Source organism: Carassius carassius, chromosome 39 (genome assembly GCF_963082965.1).
Source record: "Carassius carassius chromosome 39, fCarCar2.1, whole genome shotgun sequence".
NCBI lineage: Eukaryota > Metazoa > Chordata > Actinopteri > Cypriniformes > Cyprinidae > Carassius > Carassius carassius.
In genome coordinates, this window is record NC_081793.1 from 2,844,597 (window position 1) to 2,869,383 (window position 24,787).

The 24,787-nt window shown below is 36.0% G+C and overlaps 2 protein-coding genes across 2 annotated transcripts; both read right to left on the reverse strand.

The window, feature by feature from the left end:
* Nucleotides 1-3: 3 nt before the first annotated feature.
* On the reverse strand, nt 4-2,150 carry LOC132120919 (sushi, nidogen and EGF-like domain-containing protein 1). The gene is made up of 9 exons (XM_059530140.1): nt 1,837-2,150; nt 1,639-1,731; nt 1,395-1,530; nt 1,103-1,218; nt 732-995; nt 562-657; nt 305-434; nt 75-196; nt 4-21 (listed from the first exon to the last, which is right to left on the reverse strand). Exons 2-9 carry the CDS (start codon nt 1,690-1,692, stop codon nt 4-6), a joined length of 936 nt encoding a protein of 311 aa, XP_059386123.1. The 5' UTR covers nt 1,693-1,731; nt 1,837-2,150.
* Nucleotides 2,151-2,581: 431 nt separating this feature from the next.
* Nucleotides 2,582-17,125, reverse strand: LOC132120920 (testisin). Its single transcript, XM_059530141.1, has 11 exons — nt 17,018-17,125; nt 16,830-16,898; nt 8,492-8,515; nt 8,242-8,413; nt 7,755-8,035; nt 5,746-5,903; nt 5,338-5,578; nt 4,407-4,525; nt 3,629-3,772; nt 2,851-2,946; nt 2,582-2,737 (listed from the first exon to the last, which is right to left on the reverse strand). The coding sequence occupies exons 2-11, from the start codon at nt 16,867-16,869 to the stop codon at nt 2,582-2,584; spliced, it is 1,431 nt and encodes a 476-aa protein (XP_059386124.1). The 5' UTR covers nt 16,870-16,898; nt 17,018-17,125.
* Between the last annotated feature and the right edge of the window lie 7,662 nt (nt 17,126-24,787).

Here is a 24,787-nt window from a genome sequence, read left to right on the forward strand (position 1 = left end):
CATTTAACTGAAGCAACATGACTTGTAATACATGAATGTACTTTAAATATAGCATATTTAGCATAATGTCTCACATATATATTGTGATATTTGCGTCCAAAGTACAAGAAAGGATTCTGCAAATGCAGGGTTGGTGAGCTTGGATTACTTTGACAGGGATTCAGAGAGTCCTGATAGCCAACTGGATAAAAAAGACCTGGAAATGCATGACATAGCATGTTATGGCCTTGGTACAGAACATAATAAAAGTAATAAAACCACATTAATAGTTAATTACATTGAGGTGAAGTAAAAGAAACATTACCATGTTCTATTGGCAAAGTACGAAAAGCCCAACGGCCCTTAACATTGACATTTGTGGAGTTGGTCAGGTTAGTGACGTTAGACACAGTAATTGTATAATAAATGCTGGAATCAGCAATGTCATATCCAGCCTAAATAATGATTACAAACATGTTTGGTACAGGTGTCTGGGTAAGAAGATCTATGGCTAACATTCAACAATATCTTTTTTTTTTTACTATATTTCTATAAATACATTTTAACTGTAAAAGCTCTCACCATTGCAGTAAGTGTAGTTTGAGGAATACTGCCATAATTAAATACAATAAATGACAATCCAGAACCAGAAATCAGCAGTACTTGAAAAGAGGAATACTGAAAAACAAAACAACAAGAAATTATCTCAAAATCACAAGACAAGTGAAAACAAATAATGTAACAAATCTTACCTGAGCTGAAGTGTTGACATATGTCACATTTTCCCAAGTACAAACAAAAACGGAGTCAGCAGTGAAATTTGTATTAGGAAAATATTGACGTATATCATTTGTTACTCGCTGTAGTACTCGGACACCTTTGAATTCTTGAACGTAAATGTCACTGTTATCAATATCTGTCCATAGTGGAGCAACAATGTCTATATTTGCAGGAAGAGTAGGGGGACTTGAAGGAAACAATGGTCGGTTGAAAGTAAGAAATCCATTTTTGTAAACCTAAAAGATTGAATGAACAGATATTACTTTTAATAGCTAGTTTAAGTGATAAAATGCTTTTAAAAAATACTGAGTGCAATACTGAATGCAATACTAAGTTTCCTCACATTAACAGTTTTGTATGTGAGCCCAAAGTAAGAAAATGGTGTCTGCAAATTGAGCTCTGAAAATTCATAATGTTGAAGGTTTAGTTTGTTCCCATTCCTAAATGGATAGAAGAGTCCTGCAAGTATACAAATTTATTTTTCAGCACACTTATGATATTAATTCATCTGTAACCCTCAACATTTCACTACATATTAATTGTCTAATTATTTTTTCTAGATTTACGACACAACTATTAAACAAGGTACAGTATGAAATAAATGGCATGCATTTAAAATTAATGTTTTAGTTTACCATTGATTTCTGATGTTTTGTCAGTTCGAAATACCCATCGACCCATGATGTTGACATTGCTTGTGAATGGCAGTTTTGTGGCATCATAGACAGGAATCGAAAATAAATCAGTTGAATCAATTGTGTCACAGCTAGACTGTTAAACAAAAAAAAAAAAAAAAGAGAATGAAAAGTTTAGTTAAAATCCAACACTTATTATATAGTTATTCTTATTTTTTCAGTATATTTTTTCGAATTACTTTACCTTAAATTCATATGTTGGGGCAATATGACCATAATGCATTAGTGTAAATGACATGTTTTTGCCAGACACCAGAACGGCTTGAAAAGTTGACTCCTGGAAGATAAAGGGAATATCTACATTAATATAGAGAACAGGGGAAACTGTTTCCTTATTACAAATTTCAGTGCAAGAAACTGCACCAAATAAAAAGGCACTTACTGTCCGCCTGTATCCATAAAGCGATACTTTATCCCACGTAGCAATGAAAACCCATGAGGCAGAGAAGTTCAAGTTGGGATAATATTGATTTATGTCTTTTGAGGCCCGATTCAAGAGATGAGAATCTGTAACTTGTCGGTAAGAGATTGTTCCTTGATTGGTAATTGCAATATATGTCCATAGTGGAGCGATGATGTCCACAGATGCAGGAAAATAATAGGGATGCAACTGGTAAATCAGCTCATTAAAAAACAAATACCCATGGTTATGCACCTGTTATGGGACCAAACCAGTAAAATTCTTAGTCATCTGGACTGTCAGTGGATATTCTTATAATGTGAAATGTAAAGCCACTCCTGCTGTTTCAGTAAAAAAAAAACATATATATACAGACAACGCTTCTTACGTATAGCTCATTATAAATAAGCCCGAAGTACACAAACGGCTGTGACAGAGAGATAAGTGGAGAACTTCCAAAATACTCCAAATGGTTCTTTGTATCCTCATCTCCATATGGATAGAAAATTCCTGTTTTTGTAAAAGAACATCATCACATTACATAAACTGCAAATGGAATTGTAAAAAATGTATCATTGATGTCTATCAGTGAACGGTATTCCAACAAATTACAATGGCTTTGAATGTATACTTAAAGTTTTTTACAACTTACAAAAATTTGTAACAGATCTTAGTTTTTCTGATTTGATCAGATGTGGTTCTTGCTTTGAAAAGGTACTTTACGCTATCAAACACAGTCAAAATAATTACCCTCCTCAGGTCCACCATCAACCCGAAATACCCAGCGTCCCTGCACATTGACATTGCTGGAGTTGAAGAGCTTATTTTCATCAGGCACAGGAATTGAAAAATTATTTGTTGAATTAACTGTGCCATATCCAGCCTGAGTATATGAAAACATCATCAAAAACACAGTGAAGCGCAGGTTTCTTACAAGATCTCTATATCAATCTTAATGCCAGAGTTCAGATATATACGGTTCTCATCCTTTCTAACCTGAAACTGTTGATCTGTAGCAGAGATATTTCCGTAATTCATCATGACAAAAGACAGAGAACCACCAGAGACCAAAACAACTTGAAAAGATGAACTCTGTTACAGGAACAGAAAAGGATCTTAATAGCTCATAGACAGAGAGTAATCCCATCTTTATATTATATATTTATATTTATAGCATTATTTATATTTACTATTTATAGCATTCCCTTTATCATTTACAGGTCATATTAGTGAAATGTCAGTAATATTTCTTGAACAAAAAAAGGATGATTGTCTAACAGCACAGTTTTTTTCAGCACAGTTTTATCATGAATGTGGCCTCATTTTATTTTCTATTAAAAAAATTATAATTTTGTTAAAAGTTTTCTTGGTTTGGAACAACTGGGAGAGATATGTTGGCATAACATACTGTAAGTTCACCTGCATTCTTAAAGAAATAAAAAATCATATAATTCATCATCCATCATATCATTAAGATCAATCATTTGATCTTAAATAAAGAGACACCAAAAGATAATGCTTCAAAACCTGTTAAGGTACCTCATCTAAATACATGAATAATACTTGGAACAAATAAATTCCAGAAGTCTTTCTCTAAACTTTCACTACCAGATGTGAGTTAGAACAGCAATAGATAGCTTACCGATTGTAAGTCATTATAATACGGTACTTTATCCCAAGTAGTAATGAACAGCCATGAGGCAGTGAAGTTCAGATGCGGAAAATACTGGTTTATGTTGTTTGATGCTGCTAGTAAGGGTCTACCACTGGTAACCTGACGATAGGAGATTTTTCCACTGACAGTGTTATCCAGGTTTGTCCAAAAAGGAGCAATGATGTCTCTGTTGAGTTGTAGTAAATAATCTGGTGTTGGCTGTGAAAGAGGCCCATCAAATGTCAAATGCCCATTGTTGTTTACCTGAAACAGAGGTTAAACAATATTATAAAGAGATTTGGCAGTACAAAATCAAAAGTCAACTTTGATTTGCATTTTTTTTTAATTGATAGTGTAAGATCTTAACTTTTGTGTGATTAAGTTAATTGATTCAAATGTATATGAGGTTCACAGTTTAGCAACCTTGTTTGGGACATGCGAGTATGAATGGGAAGGATTGCTAAAAATTTTATATTATTGTTATTGTGATTTCTGTTTTTGAGATGACTAGTTGTAAATATTAATTGAACAGATTATTTCAAAATTATAATTTTTAATTATTTAATACATTTTAAAAAGTCAGGACTTTCTCATTGGAGAAATAATGTAAAGCTTTAAATTTTATTTTTCCACATAAATCTGGGGAAAATAATTCGAGAAAACGCCTAAAACAAAGTGTGCAAAGCTTGTAGGATCATACCCAAAAATACTTGAAGATTTAACCACTGACAACGGTGCTTCAGCTTAATAAGTTTTATTTCAGTTTGTTATTTTTAATAAATTAGAAAAAATATTAATAATCGGTTTTGTGCATGGCTATTGGGGTTATGGAGTGAATAATGAATTCTTCTGAATGCTGTACATACAGACACAGAATTTCTGAAGAGAATGTTCTTACATAAATTTGCTCAAAAACATGTCCAAAAAATACAAAGGGCTTTTCCAACACTACTGTAGAGTTTCCATCATCTTGAGAGGGATTTTCTATGTCTCTATTTCCAAACGGGTAAAAAAGTCCTGAAAAAAAACAAGACATAAAAATAAATAAATACTATAATCTGCAGCATAATTCCATGATTATAATGTAGCATATTGCATTCAAACATGGTATGAACTGGCTGAAATGGCTAATTTCGCTCAGTTAATTGGCCATTACACAATTTCTAGGGGCTGGACTGCACAGATTTAATCAATCTGCCAGGAAAAAAAAATATACCAAGAAACAAATAAGATATATTTAATGCACCTGTATATAATGAGTTTACCTGCTCCTAATCATGTTTAGCAATAGCTAGAATGAGCTGCAAAGTGTATTTTATGTTATGCTGATAGTTAAAAACCTAAATGACCTCATGGACTTGTTTGGTTAAAGGGGTCATATGATGTTGCTAAAAAGAACATTATTTTGTTTATTTGGTGCAATGCAGTGTTTAAAAATAAATTTAAAAAAATGTTTTAGGAGAATGTGGATGACTCTTATCTTTTTAAAGAATATCAAAGAGAAAGGAACACTTGAAATCACATCATATGACCCCTTTAAACGCCAAGGTTAGGGTAATAGTCAGTGGGGACCAAAACACTTTTTCCAAATACCTTCTTTTGTGCTATACAGGTTTGGAATGACATGGGGGAGAGTACATTTAGATAGAATTGTTTTACTTTGGGTGAACAATCTCTTTAATTAATTTATGTTATAAATGTATAATTACTGTATATGCAGAAATAAACACAACCCAAGTTTAATAAAAGCTGTAAAAGTTTTGTTTAAGTGTTATTTCATTAATCCATCACATTAGAGAAAGATTACTGTCATCTGCTTTCACTCTTACCTAGGGCTATATCTTCTCCATTGCACAAAAAGCTGCTGTCTTTATCTTCACCATCAAATGAAAATGTCACAAATCCAATATCTGATCCATTAACATTCTCCAAGATCCAATTTTGGAATTTGGATACTCTCGCATAGCTGTCAGGTGCAATTCCAGTGGCGCAAGGAATCCCAAAATTAGTGACACCAGCTAAGATCCATACAGAGTCCTGTTTACACTGTAATGGACCACCAGAATCTCCCTAAAAATGTATAATATCAATTTGAAAGATACCACATGCTTACTGTTTATCATGGTAAGTACATGTACACTTGTTATTGAACAAAGTGATAAGCTGCAATATGGTTTTCCTCTCATTCTGAATCGAGAATTCAACAATATTGAGTCATAAACTATATTGTAACTTACAAAACATACTCCTTTACCGCTCTCTCCTCCTGCACACATCATTGTAGGAGCGATTGTTATGTCAAAAAATAGGAGGTCTTGAAACATGCAGTTACAGTCCTTATTTTCCAACACTTTCATCTTCACCTCCTGCAGAGCTCCAGAACTGGGCTGAGCACCTAAGAGTTAAAATAATAATAACAATAATAATAAAAAAATGTCATATGAAAATATGATTCACTGTATGATACACTTACAGTCTCACAGATAAAAAGAAAAGAAAAACTCTTAGCATTAAAAGATAACTTCTGTGTGTAGCCTACTTTATATTTCATGAATAAGAAAGCTAACAAATGCTCATTCCCTGAAATACATACAGATCGACAGATTGCTAAATAAATGCATGTTATGAACATTTGCATTTCATGAACCCAAAGTGTTTATTATTTAAATGAAAAATATGTTAAAAGGGAATGAACTGAATTTAGTTTGTTATTGAAACGCGATGTTTGTCCTTTTAATATGTAATGCTACTTGGACCTTCATTTTACTGTATTTTGCCAATTCATTCTATCTCATGTGTCAAGTTTGAATATGATTCAAAATTTCTAGAACTTTTGAGTTTTTAAGATGACAAGGTCACACTGCGAGAAACTAGTAAGTATTAGGAAAATGACTGAAGAAATTCTGGAGTTTGTGTTCTTTTTCTTTCCAGTATTTTGTAAAGTATTCCCTTCTCTCTGTCTTTTTTTTTTTTTTTTTAATGTTTTTGACTTTTGACTAAGGTAATGACATAGGTCTATGCTTTCATATATGTTACAATATCAGATAATATCAGAGGTGTAAAATGTACTAAACAATTTTACTCAAGTGAAAGTACAGTTACTTATTGGAAATTTTACACAATTAAAAGGACAAGTATCGGCCAAAAACATACTTGAGTAAAAGTTAAAAAGTACAACTTAAAATTTACTTTAAAAAGGTTTTTTGTTTTGTTTTAACAGATAAAATAAAACAAAATGTACAGGTCAAACACATACACCTGCAACAATAACATTTAAAATGCAGCACAGTGAAACATGCACACACACGGTCTTGACGGTCTTGTATAATTTGTGTGGTTTCTGAAGTGTTCCTGTCTCCTTCCATTAAAAAGACTTAAAATATTTTCATGTGTTCATGTGAAGGAAGAAAGTCATAAACATCTGGGATGACATGAGTATGAGAAAATAATAAGACAACTTTAATTTTTGGGTGAATTATTCCTTTGAATAGTAAGATGTGATGCAGACGCTAAAACATATTTCAGACATAATACAAGAAAAGATACAACATTAACATTTTGAAAGGCCATTTTTTTCTGTTGTCTTTTCAACATCACTGTCTAAGGATAATTAAACTTTTAATTGTTTTTGGGGCATTGAGGCCCATTTCTTTGACAGGGTTAACATGTTTTAAGATCAGTCAGTGCAAGTTTCTTTCAGTTGAATTATTATTATTATTATTATTATTTTTATTTTTTTTGCATTTACCGTTCCACTTAAGAGAACAGATTTACCTGATGAAAGTCACAACTGAAGTAAAAATGTGTGTGCTTGATGCATGGAAACATTGATCAATGGTTCTCACATCAAGCATGCACATTTGAACTTCTGTTTACCATATTTATTGTGCATAAGATAAAATAAAAATGTAATGTACTTTTTAAGATGAAATAAAATTGTAAGGAGTAAAAAGTACTTTTATCTCCAGAAATGTTATCAAGTAAAAGTAACCAGTTTAAATTGTATTTGAATAAAGTACAAATCCTCCAAAATAATACTTAAGTAATCAAGTAAAATTACTCAAGTATTTTACACCTCTGGATAATATCATTTTGATCCTTACAAACAAAAGGATTGTAAATTACCCAAAGTGTCCCACTTCAATAATACAAAAACAAGCTTACAATTTAATATAGCAAAATTACAAGTATCGGTTACATAATCCATATTGCAAGTAGTCCAGTGTGTCAAATTAAAGATAATTACCTACAAAACCCGTTTCTCCCCACCCCGTGGCCCAGCAGGTTGTGCCATCATGAAAGACGCTGTCATTGGAAGCCAGGCAGATTGGTCTGATGTAGTTGTTAAAGTTGACTGGCTCACTCAGTTTTAGCAAGGCTATGTCATTGGTGAACTTGTAGGGGTCATAGTCTGGATGTGGAATGATGGGTAGGATTCCTCGACTCACCTCATGTGGGTTAGAGACTGAGATATTTTGACTCTGTCTACCCAGATAAACAGTACAATTCAGTCCAATGTCTGAGGAACTGAATGAGGAAGCAAAGACTCTCAGTGTGATAGCTCCAAGAAAATTTATATTATTAAAATGTATATTATTATTATTATTATTATTTAAATACATTCAATTCAATTCAAATTTATTTGTAGTGCTTTTCACATATACAGCGTTTCAAAGCAGTTTTATAGAAAATGCATGTCTACATTACATTATACATTTATTTTGTGTTCTTACAAGAAGTACACGCAGTGAGCTGCAGTGAGCACCCATTCCTGGCTGATGAGGGACCCTCCACAGAAGTGATAGCCAAAATATTGTAGACTGACCTGCCAAGGCCAGTTCCCTACAGCTGCATCCTCACCCCCAACAATTCGAGTGCTGAGTGGAGAAACCCCACAGCTCTGGCCTGAAGAGAAAAATGAGAGCTGTAAACACTTCACCAAATTTAGAATATTTTGTACTTTTAAATATACAGTATTATTACCTTTTATAGCTTTTCTTGTGTCACCTAAAAAGTAAAAGGAGAAAGGAGCACAAAAAAACAAAACATGGTTCACATGTGTGTTCAAGATGAATCACAAGATTTCAAAGTCCCTTTCAAGCAAAGTCTGGTTAGTAGGTGGCCATATTCGCAATGCCTTCTGACAACTAATGCAAGGTTCACACTGCACAATTATATATTTTTTGCTGTTGTTTATAAAAATGCTCTAGTCTTCAAGTATTTTGTCCAATCCATCAATATAGTTATCACTATGTTGGTCACTGCTTTGTTGAGAGTGAATCCTGCATAAATATGCAGATGTCATTCCCGAAACATTGCAGCATGTGTGTGGCCAAATAACAATGACCAATGAGTCTGTCTACACTGCACAATCAATCTATTAATTACATTATGTGTATGCACTCTGCATGTTATTATGAAAGAAATGGAGTGTATAACTCAATAGTGAACAAAAATTGTGTGTGTTGCAGCATTTAGGTATGAGATAAAACCAGCATGTACTGTCATAAGGATGATGAAAGTGTTTTCATTTGAGTAAAGCTTTTAAGTCTCTTTAAGTGTTTTTCTTCATTGAATATGTATAATTTCTTTTGTGGTAACATCTAATTTATTTGATTTAATTCAACCCCAAAATATAAACCTAATCCACCTACATTAGGGTTAGATCAGGTAGAAATATCTACCTAAAATAACATTTGCTGGTTTGCACTTCTTAATAGTGTACCATAGATTCTACAAGATTTCCTTTTACTATAGTGTGTTTTGTAGCTCAAAGTCTCCCACAAAATAAATTTTTCTATATAAAAAAATATATATCTAAAAGAGAAGGCTGATCCGGACCGGCCAGAAACACCTAACATATCTACGTCACTATGAGGAAATATTTGCATAATACCACCCAAATGCATACGCAAAGAAAGAAGGTGTGGTTTCAGGTATCACAGCAGTGTTGCTGCTACACTGTAAAACCTAATCAAAAATTTTAAAAATGTATGTAAATTAATGTAAAAATTAATCAAATGAAATTAGTTAATTGCACTCAAATAATAATGATATTACATTGGACTTAATTTAAATAAGTTCTGTAAACTCAAAATTTTGTTGTAGTAAGGTGAACTTAAAATTATTGCGTTTTCAAGTTCCCAGCATGCTTTGCACCAAAAAACAAGGAAAATAAATGTAAAAAATTAAGTGTTATTTTGTGTGTTTTTACACAAGATTAACATAGAGGGACTTAAGTTAGTACTTAAATGTTGTGTTATGTCAGAACTTACAAAGGTTTCTATTATGCTGTTTTTGTAGTGTTACCGTTGTGGTGAAGAGGATGGACAACAATAGACTAAATTTGAGTGTATTTCCCACATTATATGAGTTGAAAAATAGAGAAAATTTTGAGTCAAGTACTCTCTAATTATAAGTTGAGAAATATCAATATTTATAAGATAACTGAGATAATTTAAGGCAACTGGAAATTTAATTTCTAATTTAATGTAAACTTAAGAGTTTTGTGAACTTATTAGGGTTTACAGTGTATTGTAACAGACACCTAAAAATATATATTTTATTGAACTAAAAAAATATTAAGTTAATGTGACTTAAAATTTTCGATGTAATCTGTTTCAACTATTTTTTTTGAGTTAAGTGAACTTGTCGGGTTTTAAAGTGTACCATGTCGTGGAAACACTTTGTGTTTCTATCCGAAAGTAAAAGCACTTTTTTGGCCTTCCAAAAGTAGATGCAATTAGGGGTCAGTGGTTGCCATCAATTTACAAATGTTCGAGTGCATGCAGCACATTTTATGGAGGAAAGTTTTCTTAACCTGGGAGAAAACAAGGCTAGCTGTGCAGAAAGGCTGTTTCTAAAAAAATGGGGCAATTCCATCTTTGCTAGAATAATCTGACACTTCTGAATCAGGGCCCAGAAGTATGTTTTATAATTTGCTAAAGCTCACAATTATGGTAAGGGGCATTACATTTCCAACACATGCTTGTGGGGAGAGTTGTGGCCTTATGGTTAGAGAGTTGGACTTGTAACTCGAAGGTCGCTGGTTTGAGTCTCGGTGCTGGCAGGAGTTAGGTGTGAAGGTATGAATGAACAGTGCTCTCTTCCTCCCTCAATACCCATGGCTGAAGTGCCCTTGAGCAAGGCACTGAACCCCCAGTTGCTCCCTGGGTGATGGATATATAGCTGCCCACTGCTCTGGGGGTGGGTTCACTTCTCACTGCTGTGTGTGTGCACTTGGATGGGTTAAATGCAGAGCACTAATTCCTAATATGGATTACCATACTTGGCAAATGTCACGACTTTCTCTTTTGAGATGTTCAGCCAGTCACATCTGGTTAGCTGGTCAATCAGAGTACACTGCACTTTTCAAAGGAAGGGCTTTGTAGAAATCAACACATTTTAGAAAGACTTTTCATATAGGATCTGCAATAATGAACAGTACAAGAAAAATAATGAATTTCTTTAACAATAAGTGCCCTATTTTAATTATCTAAGTGTATGGTCTGAAGTGCACGGAGCAGGTGCACTTAGGGTGTTTCAAAATCCACTTTTGCTAGTATAACAACAAAACTGTCAGTGCTCCCGACACGTGGTCTATAAGGGTTGTCCCTGGCTGCAAGTAAAACTCTAAAATACTACATTCAGAGGCAGCATTCCAAGGCAGGAAGGCATCAAGACACGTCCAAATCCTAATTCAGTTTTACTTCCTTTCTCCGGAGTTACTGTCTTCTGATCACATTTTGAAGACAGCATAGATGTATCCTTCACTGCCTTTGATATACCACAATCCTGTGCATTACATTCCATGACGGTTGAGCTAAAAAATAGTCTGAAAGTTGAGCTAAAAAAAGTCTGAAAGTTGCGATTGGTGGTCAGTTTGTGTTTAAATTTATATTTCTGACAAACTTTTTGCCCTTTTGATGTTATTTCTAGAGAGAAATCAGTATTATAGTAATTAAAAATTCATTTAGTTATCACCAAACCAGAGGTGGGTAGAGTACCCAAAAACTGTACTCAAGTAAAAGTAAAAGAACTAGTCTGAATAGTTACTTGAGTAAGAGTAAAAAAGTATCGGATAAAAAATCTACTCAAGTAGTTAGTTACTAGTTACTTTGGGTCATATATACGGAGTCTATTTTTATTTAGATTTATAGATAAAATGTATGTAATGTATGTGTATAAATATATATATTTCATCAGCCTTTACTCCAGTCTTCAATGTCACTGTAATGAATGTTCGACTTAGGTAGAGGAATGGAGACCAGGGTCAGCGTACGGGGCTCGTGAGATATTTTATTTAACAGAATTTCAATAAAACAAAAAAACCACGTCAGGTACGCGCACTTCTCACTCTGACTCTCTGTGTCACTACTGCAGTCTTTGCTGAGCAACTCTCCAGCTTCAAGCTCTCACGAGTCCCCGTCTCTCTCTCCTTCGCCAGCTGTCGCGCTCCTTAAATGTTGGTTCCCCATGCCAATCACTGCAACGGGATCCAGCTGTTACTTGTTTCTCACCTGAACCACTTACCGTCGCTCGTCTCTTCACTCGCTCTCCCGTTGCAGACTTCGCTAAACCATGCCTCCCCCGCCACATACCCCCACCGCCCACCATCCACTGCATGAAGGATACCAACGCGCTAATCACCCGTTGGTATCTAGCTTTACAGCCGTTTAAGTTCAAGGTGATTCACAGGCCGGGGAGCCATCCGGCCTGCAGCCCCCCCCCCCCCCCCCCAATTCCTGGAGAGGATGTTGGCCACAGCCATCTGCGCCCCCGGCCTGTGAATCACCTTGAACTTAAACGGCTGTAAAGCTAGATACCAACGGGTGATTAGCGCGTTGGTATCCTTCATGCAGTGGAGCCACTGGAGGGGCGCGTGGTCCGAGCAGAGGGTGAACTCCCGTCCCAGGAGGTAGTAACGAAGGGTGAGAACCGCCCACCTGATGGACAAACACTCCTTCTCTATGGTGCTGTACTTAGTCTCTCTCTTTGAGAGCTTCCGACTAATGTACAGCACCGGGCGGTCCTCCCCACCCACCTCCTGGGACAGGACCACGCCCAGCCCCCTGTCCGACGCGTCGGTCTGCAAAAGAAAGGGGAGAGCAAAATTAGGAGAGTGCAGGAGCGGCCCGCCACACAGGGCCGCCTTAACTCGGGTAAAGGCCAGCTGGCACTGCTCCGTCCATTGGACCGTATCCGGTAACTCCTTTTTAGTGAGGTCAGTCAACGGGCTGGTGAGGTCCGAATAATGAGGAATAAACCTCCTATAATATCCCCAAGAACTGCCTCACCTCCTTTTTGGTCTTGGGCCTGGGAGAGGTTGCAATTGCTGCCGTCTTATCAATTTGGGGACGCACCTGCCCGTGGCCCAAGTGGAAGCCCAGATACTTTACCTCCAACCGCCCAACTGCGCACTTCTTTGGGTTGGCCATTAGCCCCGCCCATCTCAGCACCCTAAGGACCACCCTCACATGCTCCATATGCCGCTGCCAGTCCCCACTATAGATGATAATATCATCCAGGTAGGCTGCGGCATTTGCAGCATGGGGCCGCAGCACTCGATCCATGAGGTGCTGAAACGTAGCCAGGGCCCCGAACAAGCCGAACGGAAGTGTAACAAATTAGTGTAATCCGAACAACGTGGTGAAGGCTGTCTTTTCTTTGGACATGGGAGATAAGGGGATCTGCCAGTATCCTTTGGTTAAGTCCAATGTCGAATAAAAACGAGCCGTGCCTAACCGATCGAGCAACTCGTCAATTCGCGGCATTGGATAAGCATCAAATTTGGAAACTGCATTCACCCTGCTATAGTCTACACAGAACCGTACCGAGCCGTCCGTTTTGGGCACCAAAACTATCGGGCTCGCCCAATCGCTGTGTGACTCCTCGATTACCCCCATCCCCAGCATGGCCTCTAATTCAGTCTGAACTACTTTTTTTTTGTGTTCAGGCAATCTATACGGCCGGCTGCGAATTACGACACCCGGCTCTGTCTCAATGTGGTGCTGAATCAGGTCCGTACGACCAGGTAGGGGCGAAAACACGTCCGCAAATTCTTCCTGCAACCGCGCGATGTCAGTGAGCTGCGAGGGCGAGAGGTGGTCCCCTCCTAGGGCCAGTGTGAGGGGTTTTCCTTTAATAATCGCTTCTGGCCCGAGATCCTCCTCCCCACTCACTACCATCGCTAGCAACACTGACTCCTCCCTGCTTCATTTTTTAAGGAGGTTGAGGTGGTAGATTTGCCGTGACTACCTCATAATAAATTGTTAAGAGAATATGGGCTGCAATTTATTAACAAATTGTTAATAATGATAATATGCGATAGTCAAAGTAGCTTAATTATGTAATTTATTATATAAAAACCTGTCTGTTTACTTAAGTAATATAGGTGTCATGCCATAACATTTTTAATACGACTTACTTTATATTAAATGTGAATTTAACATTGAAAGTCAATGTGATATAAAAACTACTACTAATCTTCATGGTTCAGAAAGAGAGCAAATAAAATTTACATTATCAAAGATCATTTTCGCTGACAGTCTATCAATCACTCTCAGAAACTCCCATTAAAATCACTGAACCTGTTAACACTGTGAAATCAATATCTTATTTACCGATTCGTACACACACACACATCTGCACTTTGTTGTTTCTGAAGAGAGAATTCACCAGAAAGAGGTATTCCGTCAGTGAGCGAGTGAAGGAAGCACCAGCATTTCAGCGATGACTCATCGGAACACCTCTGATTGGCCAATGCTTTAATAAGCTCAACAGAATCTTGTGTGATTGGTTATAATGCGCAGCGCTGTAAAAACGCGTCTGTCTCTGGCTCACCGCCAGCCAGCGAACGCATATCTGAATTTAGCAGCTAATGATATGACTCGCTGAGTTCTCACGCCGGTGTGATTGTATCAAATATAGAAAATATTAATCGGTTATTTTTTGTCTTTTGGAAGCTGCATTCAACTTTGTTCCCCTCTGTTATAAGTTACACGTACAACCAACTAATGTCATAGTGGTATCGTGTACTGTAATCGAGTGTAGCCCAAGTTATACCAGTTGAACCAGACAGCGCACGTGGTGTTCATCCAATACAGATCTTCATCGCAAGCAAATAATTGCCTTTGCAGATTTTCTTTCAATTCAGTGCAGATCCAGCCACGTCTTCAACGCTCTTTCTGTTCTTAAAAGTTACAACTCTGAGTGAAGTGAACTGTTTCAAACGCTCAGCGCGTGTGGCAGGATACTGAACGAATCATTCAAAATGATTCATGAACCAATTCAATGGTTAGCCAACTGGTTTGATCAAGCCTTTGAACAGAATTGACTCAGAATGAATCATTCGTCAATGGGAATCGCTCATTGCCCAGAGAGAAGTAGACGTCGCGTTTGGATCAAATTAAAGCATTTATAACATTTATTGCATTAAGATAAAGTAACGAGAGGAGCTTGGCCCACAGTAACGAAGTAAAAGTACAGATTTTCCCCCAAAAAATTACTCAAGTAAGAGTGAAAGTACCCATCTTTAAATGTACTCCAAAAAGTATTAGTTACCCCAAAAATTTACTCAAGTATATGTAACGAAGTAAATGTAACTCGTTACTACCCACCTCTGCACCAAACCTCTATTTTGTTGTAGATCATTAAACCATTACACTGCCTAAGAAACCTGTCTAAAATCAGTATGCCTGCAAAGTCATTGGCTCATACAGCAACAAGGCAGTACGTGAGCTACCTAAGTTATCGAATGCAGCCCATATTCTCTTAATGAGTAATGGGTGTAGCATTCAGTAATTTGGGGCATGACATTCAATAAACCAATCAGAATATCATTTCCCATTCCCTGGAAGAGCGAGCTACGCTCGCACCATGGCGGATTCGCCAATTAAATGGCAGAATGTTAAGGAGCACAGACTGAACTTGTCTCCAGAGAGCCAATGGATCTGTTGTGTGCGAGCAAATAGGTAGGCTAATTCTGATACAAGCAATGACTATCCATTATGACATATGACATTTTTATATATAGCCTACACGATAATATTCTTTTACACTGTAATCCTTTAATGTTTTATATTTGGCATTTTTTTGTACTGCTGTGTGTCCCTGTGTGTATACAAAGTGATAACGTGTTGTGGACCCGCCCAGAGGCACATTTTCTACTAACGTGCCCTTTAAATAAAAAAAAAAAAAAAAAATTATAATAAACATTGACTTTAAACTTTAGACCAGGTTTGAGTTGGTCTATGGTAGTTTATTTTCAGTTCCTCAAAACAGCAACACTCCAATAATGGCCTGAACATTGAACAATGAACACACCTCATTTTTAAAGCAGCACGCCCGTGTGCAGGATGGCAAAATATGAAATGCGTCAGGCTGAAACTAGCAAAAAATCTTGCGCCAAGCCTTGCACCTCATGTCGGGTCATATGATAGAGCCCTAAAGTATGCTTACATATTCTATTATGCTCAATACACAAAAATAATGAGCTTTGAGAAAAGTATCACCTGACCCCTTTAAAAAACAAACAAACAAAAAACCTTAGGAATTGGTCATCCCTTGTGTTCTGTTTTCAAGATTCATAACACTTGCTAAATGAATTGTTCAGATTAGTCAATCAGAATTATAAACATCTTTTCCTCCCAGATGAGAATGACAGATGATTAATAACAATTTCAGGAATGCATCTGTTTGTTGAAGTGCTGGTGCTGTTAATTTTAGCTTCAAGGGGTGTTGTATCCTCATTTGAAACTCTTTTTTATTTTTTTGGGGGGGACTATTTAGTGCTGAGCATTAAATATAACTTCACTATTTGTAATTGTTTGATGGCCTTCATCTGATATTTTGCTTCTTAAAGTTGTTAGTTGTCCATAATACAACTAGACATATATATACATTATTTTTATCTATTATTAGCATTAGCACCAACAAACCAACAATGCTTTGAAGAAAACCAATGAACTGTGAATAAAACGATGAGCTGGATGACCTATTATACCATCTGTTTTTAGAAGCATCTAAATGACTGTCATGAACTTACTTATATAAGTGGATAATTAATTGCTTAACTGAATTAAGATAAGTAAAAAAAAAAAAAAAAAAAAAAAAAAAAAAAAAAACAATGGTTAGTTTCCTTTTTCTAAATTATATATAACTCTTTTATACACCTTTGTAATAGTAAATTCTTTGAATTACTTTCTACACTAAAATTTCATAAAATGGGCAAATATACAAATAAACAAATAATCAAATTTCCTCATAAATATCTTATTTTAAATGTAAACTACAATAATAATAATAATATAAAGAAACTTACTGATGATGAATATCAGCATCAGATACTTCTGTAATTCCATTGTAATGTAAGCAGTACCACTAATGTAGACTTTGCACCCAAGGACAAAATAAAAATGAAAATATACAATCGTGCATCAGTATAAAGCAATACCACTATTCATATGTACCAAAAAAAAAGAGTTTAATAATATTTTAAAAACTGCATACCTGAAGTATGTTTCCACCTGTTTCTGTTAATACAAACACCAGGTCTGTCCTCTATCCACTAAAGAAAACTATGCAAATCCACTACACAGAATGACATCACATACATACATAACATGTAGAATATGAATATACACTCCAAACCCCCTAGATTAACGTTTTTGCCACCTAATGACTTTTTTTAACACCTTTGTTATAGTAAATTCTTTGAATTCATTTCTACACTAAAATGTAATAAAATGGGCAAATATAAAAATAAACAAATAATCAAAAATGTCCTTATATAAATCTCTTATTTTAAATGAAAACCAAAATAATAACAATACAAAAAACTTACTGATGATGAATATCAGCATCAGATACTTCAGAAATGTCATTGTAATGTACATACCTGAAGTATGTTTCCACCTGTTTCTGTTAATACAAACACCCCTTCTGTCCACTATCCACTAAAGAAAACTATGCAAATCCACGACACAGAATGACATCGCATAGAATGTGAATATACACTCCAAATGTTGCCATAGTACTAAATGAATTTGCATAGTAGCATGCAAACATGTTCTCTTTTTTATCTTTTCTCTAAATACTAAGGAAATATGAGAGCGCATAAGCAAATTAGAATTTCTACAGGGAAATAAACAAATGCAGTCATAGACCATAACTGATGTACATGCAGGCTAAATATTATAATAAATTACAGGTAAAATGCATTTCCTTTTCATAACTCACTGTTTACTATCCAGAACATTTTTGACACTGCTGAACATTTGGTTCCCATGATAACATCTTCTCTCCAAATACATATAATAATATCAGATATCCTATGTGGCATCCAGTGATACATGGGCCTTCGTGTCAACAAATGAATAATGATCAAAACCTTTGTAGGATTATCCTTGAACAGTCCATTTCATTAAAAGAACCCAACACCGCATTCCACAGTGCGAAATGATTCCCCATCGAACCATTAGTGCTTCAAAAAACACAGTCATGGTGCCAAGATGGCTAAAGGAGATATCACCCCCCTTTCCCTTCTCGTGCCTGTCTAATCTCATACCAGCGATGCCAGGACAGCAGGAAAAGATTTCTCTTTGTTCCCCAAACTTAAGACCAAATGGCCAAGAACCCCTGTGGTGACCCCAATGCATAAATCCCCAGCCTTATCAGGAATCAGGAAGGATGCTAAGGCATTCCTTTGGCCCAGGATCACCAAAAACCTTAAACCAGGGAACTTTGTCTCCCAAAACCAATAGACTGAAATTTAACCCACTTGTGGTTTAATACAAACAACGGCCTCAAAATTGCTTCCAATAAGCTGAATTAATTACCAGGTTTTTACCTCACATATATTTTAAGTATCATGTATGTTTTATATAACCTGTGGAATTATTTTTGTGTGTTTAGCTTTCATTACAGCCTATAGGGTTTTCTACCTTAGTTATAGGAACTAATCACCAGAAGTTGCCTCATACATGTGTATTCTCTGTATTATGCATGCTTTATATTACTCAAGTAATTTTGTGTGTTAAACACTTATCACGGCCAACTCCTTATTTACTTCCACCTCAACTATGGGAAGTATATGTATGTTGGTACCTACTTGATGGGTAAATGATTTCTAGAATTTTGATATAAAGTAGATGTGTGTAGGATGCACCATATTTAAACTATTAAGTTTGCTTATTAAAGCGTTTAAATTAAACTCTCAGAAGTTTGGACACACGCGATCACGTGGACATTACGCTAATTACATGCAAGAACCGGAGAACGGGGCGTAGGTCCCGCCCAAGACAATATCTGATTGGATGTCGCACTAAGAAGGACGGGTCAGATGGCACGCTTATAACCCAATGACAGGCTTTTTGCCTTTACTTTTTGCCTTTGCTTTTTGCCCTGCTTGCAGTGACTTGGGCTCTTGCCTATGGTTTGTGCTGACCTTTCCATTGTCCAGCGTGTACTCTTCAAACCACCAAGAGCTCACTCAAAACTAATCAACTCTTCCGTAAGCTCCTTCGCTGAACTTCGTCAACCCTCTCAGAGTCACTCCAGACTTAGTGGAAACTCCATTGCATAGCAACCTGCAATCCAATGTAGCAACAATCACTTTCTGGGGAATAAGTAACTCAAATGAAGTGAATTATCATGAGTCTATGAATATGATGTGCTTATTGCTTACAAATATAAAATTACGCAAAGAGGGAATATTTAATCATTTAAAGGTAACCTTTACTAGAATTAATTTAAGTTATCTAGACAATCTGTTCGTCCCGCGAACTGGAAGCTAGATTTCCTTATCAAAAATCAATAAAAATACCCTTCTTACAAACTCCAAGAAATATTAATCTTCTGATCAGGAAAAAACAATATTTTCTGTGTCTGCACTACTTAGATTACTGAAATTAATTCATAGAAAACAAAGCTTGTAGCTTAGATCACACGATTCAAGGACTTCGATCTCGATGAGCAATAAAACAGTTTAATTCAAGCAAATTATGGTATTTAATAAAAGCAGACTAAAGAGTACATAACTACAATTCACACAGAGTAAATAGGAGTATATAGCAAAACAAACAGTACAATTTAAACAAGATAAATGAACGAGAATAGTAATGAGATAGAGAGGGAGAGAAACGAGAGAGAGAGAAAGAGTGAAGGCAGATCTCAGCGTGACAATTTTCAAACAGTTAACTTTGCAAGAGACCCCAAGCCATTGAATAATTTCACAAAAATGGAATAGTCTAGACAACCTTAAACAGCAATTTTAAGTTGCGAAATAAGAAAGTACTTGCTTTGATCTGGCTCTTGTGTGTACTGTAGCTGAGTTCAAATTGTCCGTTGGTGCAGCTTCAGCGTTGATCTTTCCAGAGCAGATGATGCGCGAGCTCGATGGTTGAAGCGAATGTAAACTTTGCCAAAAGATGATTAGACTTGAGTTCGTTTGGCTCGTGAAGATAATTGAATGAAGTCAAATATCAGAAGACAATAAAGAAAAACTAAAATGAAACGAAAAGTAAAGTAAAGAAGAACAAACGGAGAAACTTCTTGAGAAGTCTGGTCGCGAAGCTGAGAACCCCCTCTTGTCTCTGGCGGAATGCCAAGAGCAAGGGTTTCCCTTTATTTTTATGGAAAAGTAGGATTACACCTATCTTTCCGTATGAACCAATGAAGTGTGAGAAACTGAGGCGGGAAAAATCTTCTTTGTTTGCTGATTTCCGCCCACTGGTCTAATTTATGGCGATGACAAAATTAAAAAATTTTCCTCAGCAAGATTGTTCCTCTGAAACAATGCATCTTTTTGTAATTTGGCGTCAAGATTCATTACAGTTGGGTTTTTACGATTATACAGACACCAAAAACTATAATTTAGCAAATCAGGTATACAGAGATACAGAGTTGTTCCTAACTACATGCATATAAAGTTTGATTAAACACACAGTAACATTCATCTATTCCACTATACCACATAAATACATTTGAGCACATTAAGGGGGACATTTAAATAAATTTAGAGGTAGATTTATCGAAAAAGGTCCATGTGCTAGCCAAAAATGCTCGTGCCTGTTTGTGTAAGTGTGTGTCTGTTCTGTGGAATGTGTGATCGCGCCGTGAGTGAAAAGGGCAGCTGTTTGTCTTTCCTTTGAGGCTCACGCGGGTATCTCTGGATAGTCTCCAAGGTGTTATAATTGTCACCCACGCCAGGATGTTGCCGACATCGCAGCGCCCAAGGGGTGAGTTATGTTGGAAGATGTTGTAAAACGAAAGTCCTTGTTTTTTTTCTTTAACTCACGTTCTGGTCTTTGAGTGCAGAATGTGTTAGAGAGTCAGGATTCATTAATATGGAACAGATGGTTGAATACCATCCGCTCATTAGTGTTACACAGGAAGTCTCGCGAACGAAGTGCCACCCGGCAAAGCCAACCAACCAATCACCATCGAGTGCTGTCCCTCAGAACGCGTCATCAACCGATAGCCAGCCAATCAGCGCCAGAAAATTCCTCTCATACATAAATCTAATAGAATTCCGGTTTTGATAAGTGAAAATAATCAAATCATTAGTAATAAAGAAAAGGCTGAGGTGTTGGCAGAAGCATTTGTAAAGGTGCATAGCAATATTTCAGATAATATGAGGGAATTAAGAGAAAAAATGGTAAGAGATAATCAAAAAAGATTTATAAAAAAGAATTAACAGAGGGTACTATGGATGGTGTTTTTACGTTATATGAGCTCAAGCAGGCCCTGGAAGGAGTTAAACATATGTCACCGGGAAAAGATGAACTAGGTTATGAAATGATTAAACATCTTTCAGATAATGGATTAAATGTTATTTTAAGACTTTATAATGAAATATGGAGGCAAGGGAGACTTCCTAGCTCATGGAAATTAGGTATAGTGGTGCCAATAGCAAAACCTGGGAAAGATAATACGGTTCCAGCTAATTATAGACCATTAGCGTTAACATCTAACCTGTGCAAAATAATGGAAAGAATGGTTATATCACGTTTTCATATCTTTGTGAAACCAGAAAATTATTAAATGCATATCAGAAGTGGGTTCAGGAAAGGACGTAGTACCATAGATGCAGTAATTTGCTTAGAAAATGAAATCAGGAAAGCTCAAGTAAGAAAAGAAATGGTCCTAGGAGTATTTTTCGATATCGAGAAAGCTTATGACATGGTATGGAAGGAAGGGCTTTTAATTAAATTAGGTCAAACGGGCATTGATTGGAAGTTGTTTAACTGGATTATGGATCTCTTAAAAGAACAGAAAATACAGGTAAGAGTAGGTAAAGAAAACTCCTCAAGGATACTCAAGAATACTCCTCAAGGTAGCATTTGCAGTCCTGTACTTTTTAATATTATGATAAATGGTATATTTGAGGAAATAGGATCAGAAATAGGAAGGTCATTATATGCAGATGATGGAGCCTTATGGGTAAGAGGAAGAAATTTAATATATTTAGAGAAGAAAAGGCAGAAAGCAATAGATACTGCTGAAAGCTGGACTAACCAGTGGGGATTTCGTCTTTCAGTAGCAAAAACTCAAGTAATTTGTTTCTCAAAAAAGAGGAAATCCCCTGAAGTTAAATTAAAGTTATATGAGCAAACTTTAGAGCAAGTGTCTATTATTAGATATTTGGGAGTATGGATGGACTCAAAGCTAATATTTGGAGCACATATTCAAAAGGTAATCGATAAATGTAAGAAAGGAGTTAATGTGTTGAGACTACACATTCACTAAAGAGAGTATATTGTGCATTAATTAGATCATTGATTGATTATGGAAGGATCATTTATGGATCAGCATCAAATACTTTGCTAACAAAATCGATTCAATTCAAAGTCAAGCACTAAGGGTTTGCTGTGGAGCTGTTAGAACATCTCCTGTAGCATCACTGCAGGTAGAAATGGGAGAGATGCCCTTGGATTTACGTGAGCTACAGCTAAAACTGGTCTACTGGTGAAATATTAAAGGTCATTTTTTAAATCATCCAGTTAAATATGTTTTGGGAAACTGCTGGAAATATATGAACAATCGCAGGTTAAAATCTTTGGATGGATAATAGAAAAGCAAACTCAGCAAATAGGTATTAATAATGTTAATATTAGTCCTACAGTAGCATTGCCACCTTGGTTTTTCTCAATGCCTTCTGTGGATCTCCAGATATTTAAAAATATAAAGGATAAACAAAATCAAGTTCCTAAAGCGATAGTAGTACAGCAGCATATTGAGAGTGAATATTTCCGTTTTTTACAAATATACACAGATGGTTCCAAAGACCCAGTAACTGGAGGAACATCTGCAGCTACAGTATGTATATCCCTCTTTCTTAGTATAAAGCTGCAAAAAGAATCACTAATAATATATATGTATATACTGCAGAGATGGTGGCTATTTTGATAGCATTACAATGGGTTGAAGAAGTTAAACCATCTGCAGTAATAATTTGCTCGGATTCATTTTCAGTTCTTACTAGTTTAATAAGTGGGAAATCAGCTTCAAGACAATATTTATTAATAGAAGTTTTACAAAATCTATATAGACTGTGTCAATTAAGTCTCTCAGCAGTATTTTTATGGGTGCCAGCTCATGTTGGTGTGGAGGGTAACGAGGATGTGGACAAGATAGCCAAACAGGCCATTAAACACAATGTTATTGATTTAGAAATACCTTTGGGTAAATCTGAAATGAAAAGTTTAATTAAAACCGCTATTAAAAATATGTGGCAGGAGAGGTGGGATAAAGGAAATAAAGGTCGACATCTGTATAAAATACAAAAACAAGTTGGTTTAGTTAGAATTAGTTATAGCTACAGAAAGCAAGATACAGTCATTTCTCGTCTACGAATTGGTCATTCTGCCCTCAACAAATCACTTCAAATGATAGGGAAACATGGTTCTGGTCAGTGCAATAAATGTGGATTTCCAGAAACTGTAGAGCATGTAATAATCAATTGTATGGCATATGAAAGGGAAAGATTTAAATTAAAAAACTATTTAATATCTGTTGGCATAAATTCTTTAACTTTGCCTAATATACTTAATAGTTCTTTCAAAGGATATGAAGCTCTTGTTTTTTTTTTTTGAAAGCAACTAATTTATATAAGAGAATATAGAAAGGTAGGGTAGGTGGTAGTAATAAGAAAAAAATATATATATTTTTTTCTCTCCTGTTTACGTCTGATATCAATGCCTCACACTCCATCCCAGTAGGTGGCGGAATATGCACCAAAGCTGGTTTGCTAACCGCCATTAAACGTTAAAGAAGAAGAAGAAGAAGAGAATTCCTCTCCAGCAACTTCGTTACAGAAGGGAATGCACGCGCCCACAAGGAGCTTCCAAACGCAAATACACAATATATCCTAATACTGGCTGATCTTGTGCAAATCTTATAAAAAAAACGAACTAAGATTAAAGTGCTAGGAGATTGATTCTCTCAGGTTGCGGTCAAGAAATAGTGTCTAACGCTAGACACTTGGGACTCCATTCACCCTTCGTTAATAACATCACTTTTCTCTGTCACTGTTTGAATGAATGTTTGTGTGTTTTCGTTAGTTTAGTTTATGTGTATTACAGTAGTTCAATAAAGCCTTGTTTGATTTTACATACCAGTGTCTTGTGCTGTGTGCTTACAAGTTACTGCCTTAAACTGTAGATTCTGCTCATAATCAGTTATCATAATTTTATGATATTATTACCGTAGGCCACGGGATAATATTTTGTCCAGAATTGATAAAATACCCTAATCTCAATTTATCTGTGGACGAATAGTTGATAAAGTGTTAAATAGTAATTCTGAATAATTTGCATACTAATTTGGTTCTTATTCCCTGTAATTCAATCCCCTTTGAGTTATATTGATCTTAATTCCCTTACTAATCTTACACCTTTCAAAACCATCATCGCTGCCATCACGACGGGATTGTATACTGTTCCCAGAGTGAATGCTTCACAATGTTGAGTGAACACCCGAAAGGGAATGTCTCCATTTACCATCGTTACTTTGGTTGTGTGAGGCCTACTCTTCTACTACACACTCAAAAGTGTTTACTTTTTCTTCACCAAAAGAGCACATTGGGACACAGCATTAGATTCTGAGCTCTCACCGCATTTTACTGTATACTATCTGCAGGCTTGTCAGTATTTGCATGCAATTTGCATAATTAGCGACAATTTGCCATTTTTTACTGCCATTATCCTATAAGGTTTCAAGAATCTCGAAGAAGGGGAGGAGTTACCACAGTGATTGCTTTGGAATGTATCGTTCCTGCTT

Bases quoted from the DNA above. Each gene is read 5' to 3' on its own strand.
- LOC132120919 (XM_059530140.1), bottom strand. From the start codon at position 1,692: ATGTCATTTACACTAATGCATTATGGTCATATTGCCCCAACATATGAA. The intron at 1,531-1,638 runs GTAAAGTAATTC...TTTGTTTAACAG, and splicing joins CCCCAACATATGAATTTAAG to TCTAGCTGTGACACAATTGA. The intron at 1,219-1,394 runs GTAAACTAAAAC...GTATACTTGCAG, and splicing joins CAAAACATCAGAAATCAATG to GACTCTTCTATCCATTTAGG.
- LOC132120920 (XM_059530141.1), bottom strand. From the start codon at position 16,869: ATGGAATTACAGAAGTATCTGATGCTGATATTCATCATCA. The intron at 8,036-8,241 runs GTAAGAACACAA...TTCCTCATTCAG, and splicing joins GCTCACTGCGTGTACTTCTT to TTCCTCAGACATTGGACTGA. The intron at 5,904-7,754 runs GTAATTATCTTT...TTTAACTCTTAG, and splicing joins GGGAGAAACGGGTTTTGTAG to GTGCTCAGCCCAGTTCTGGA.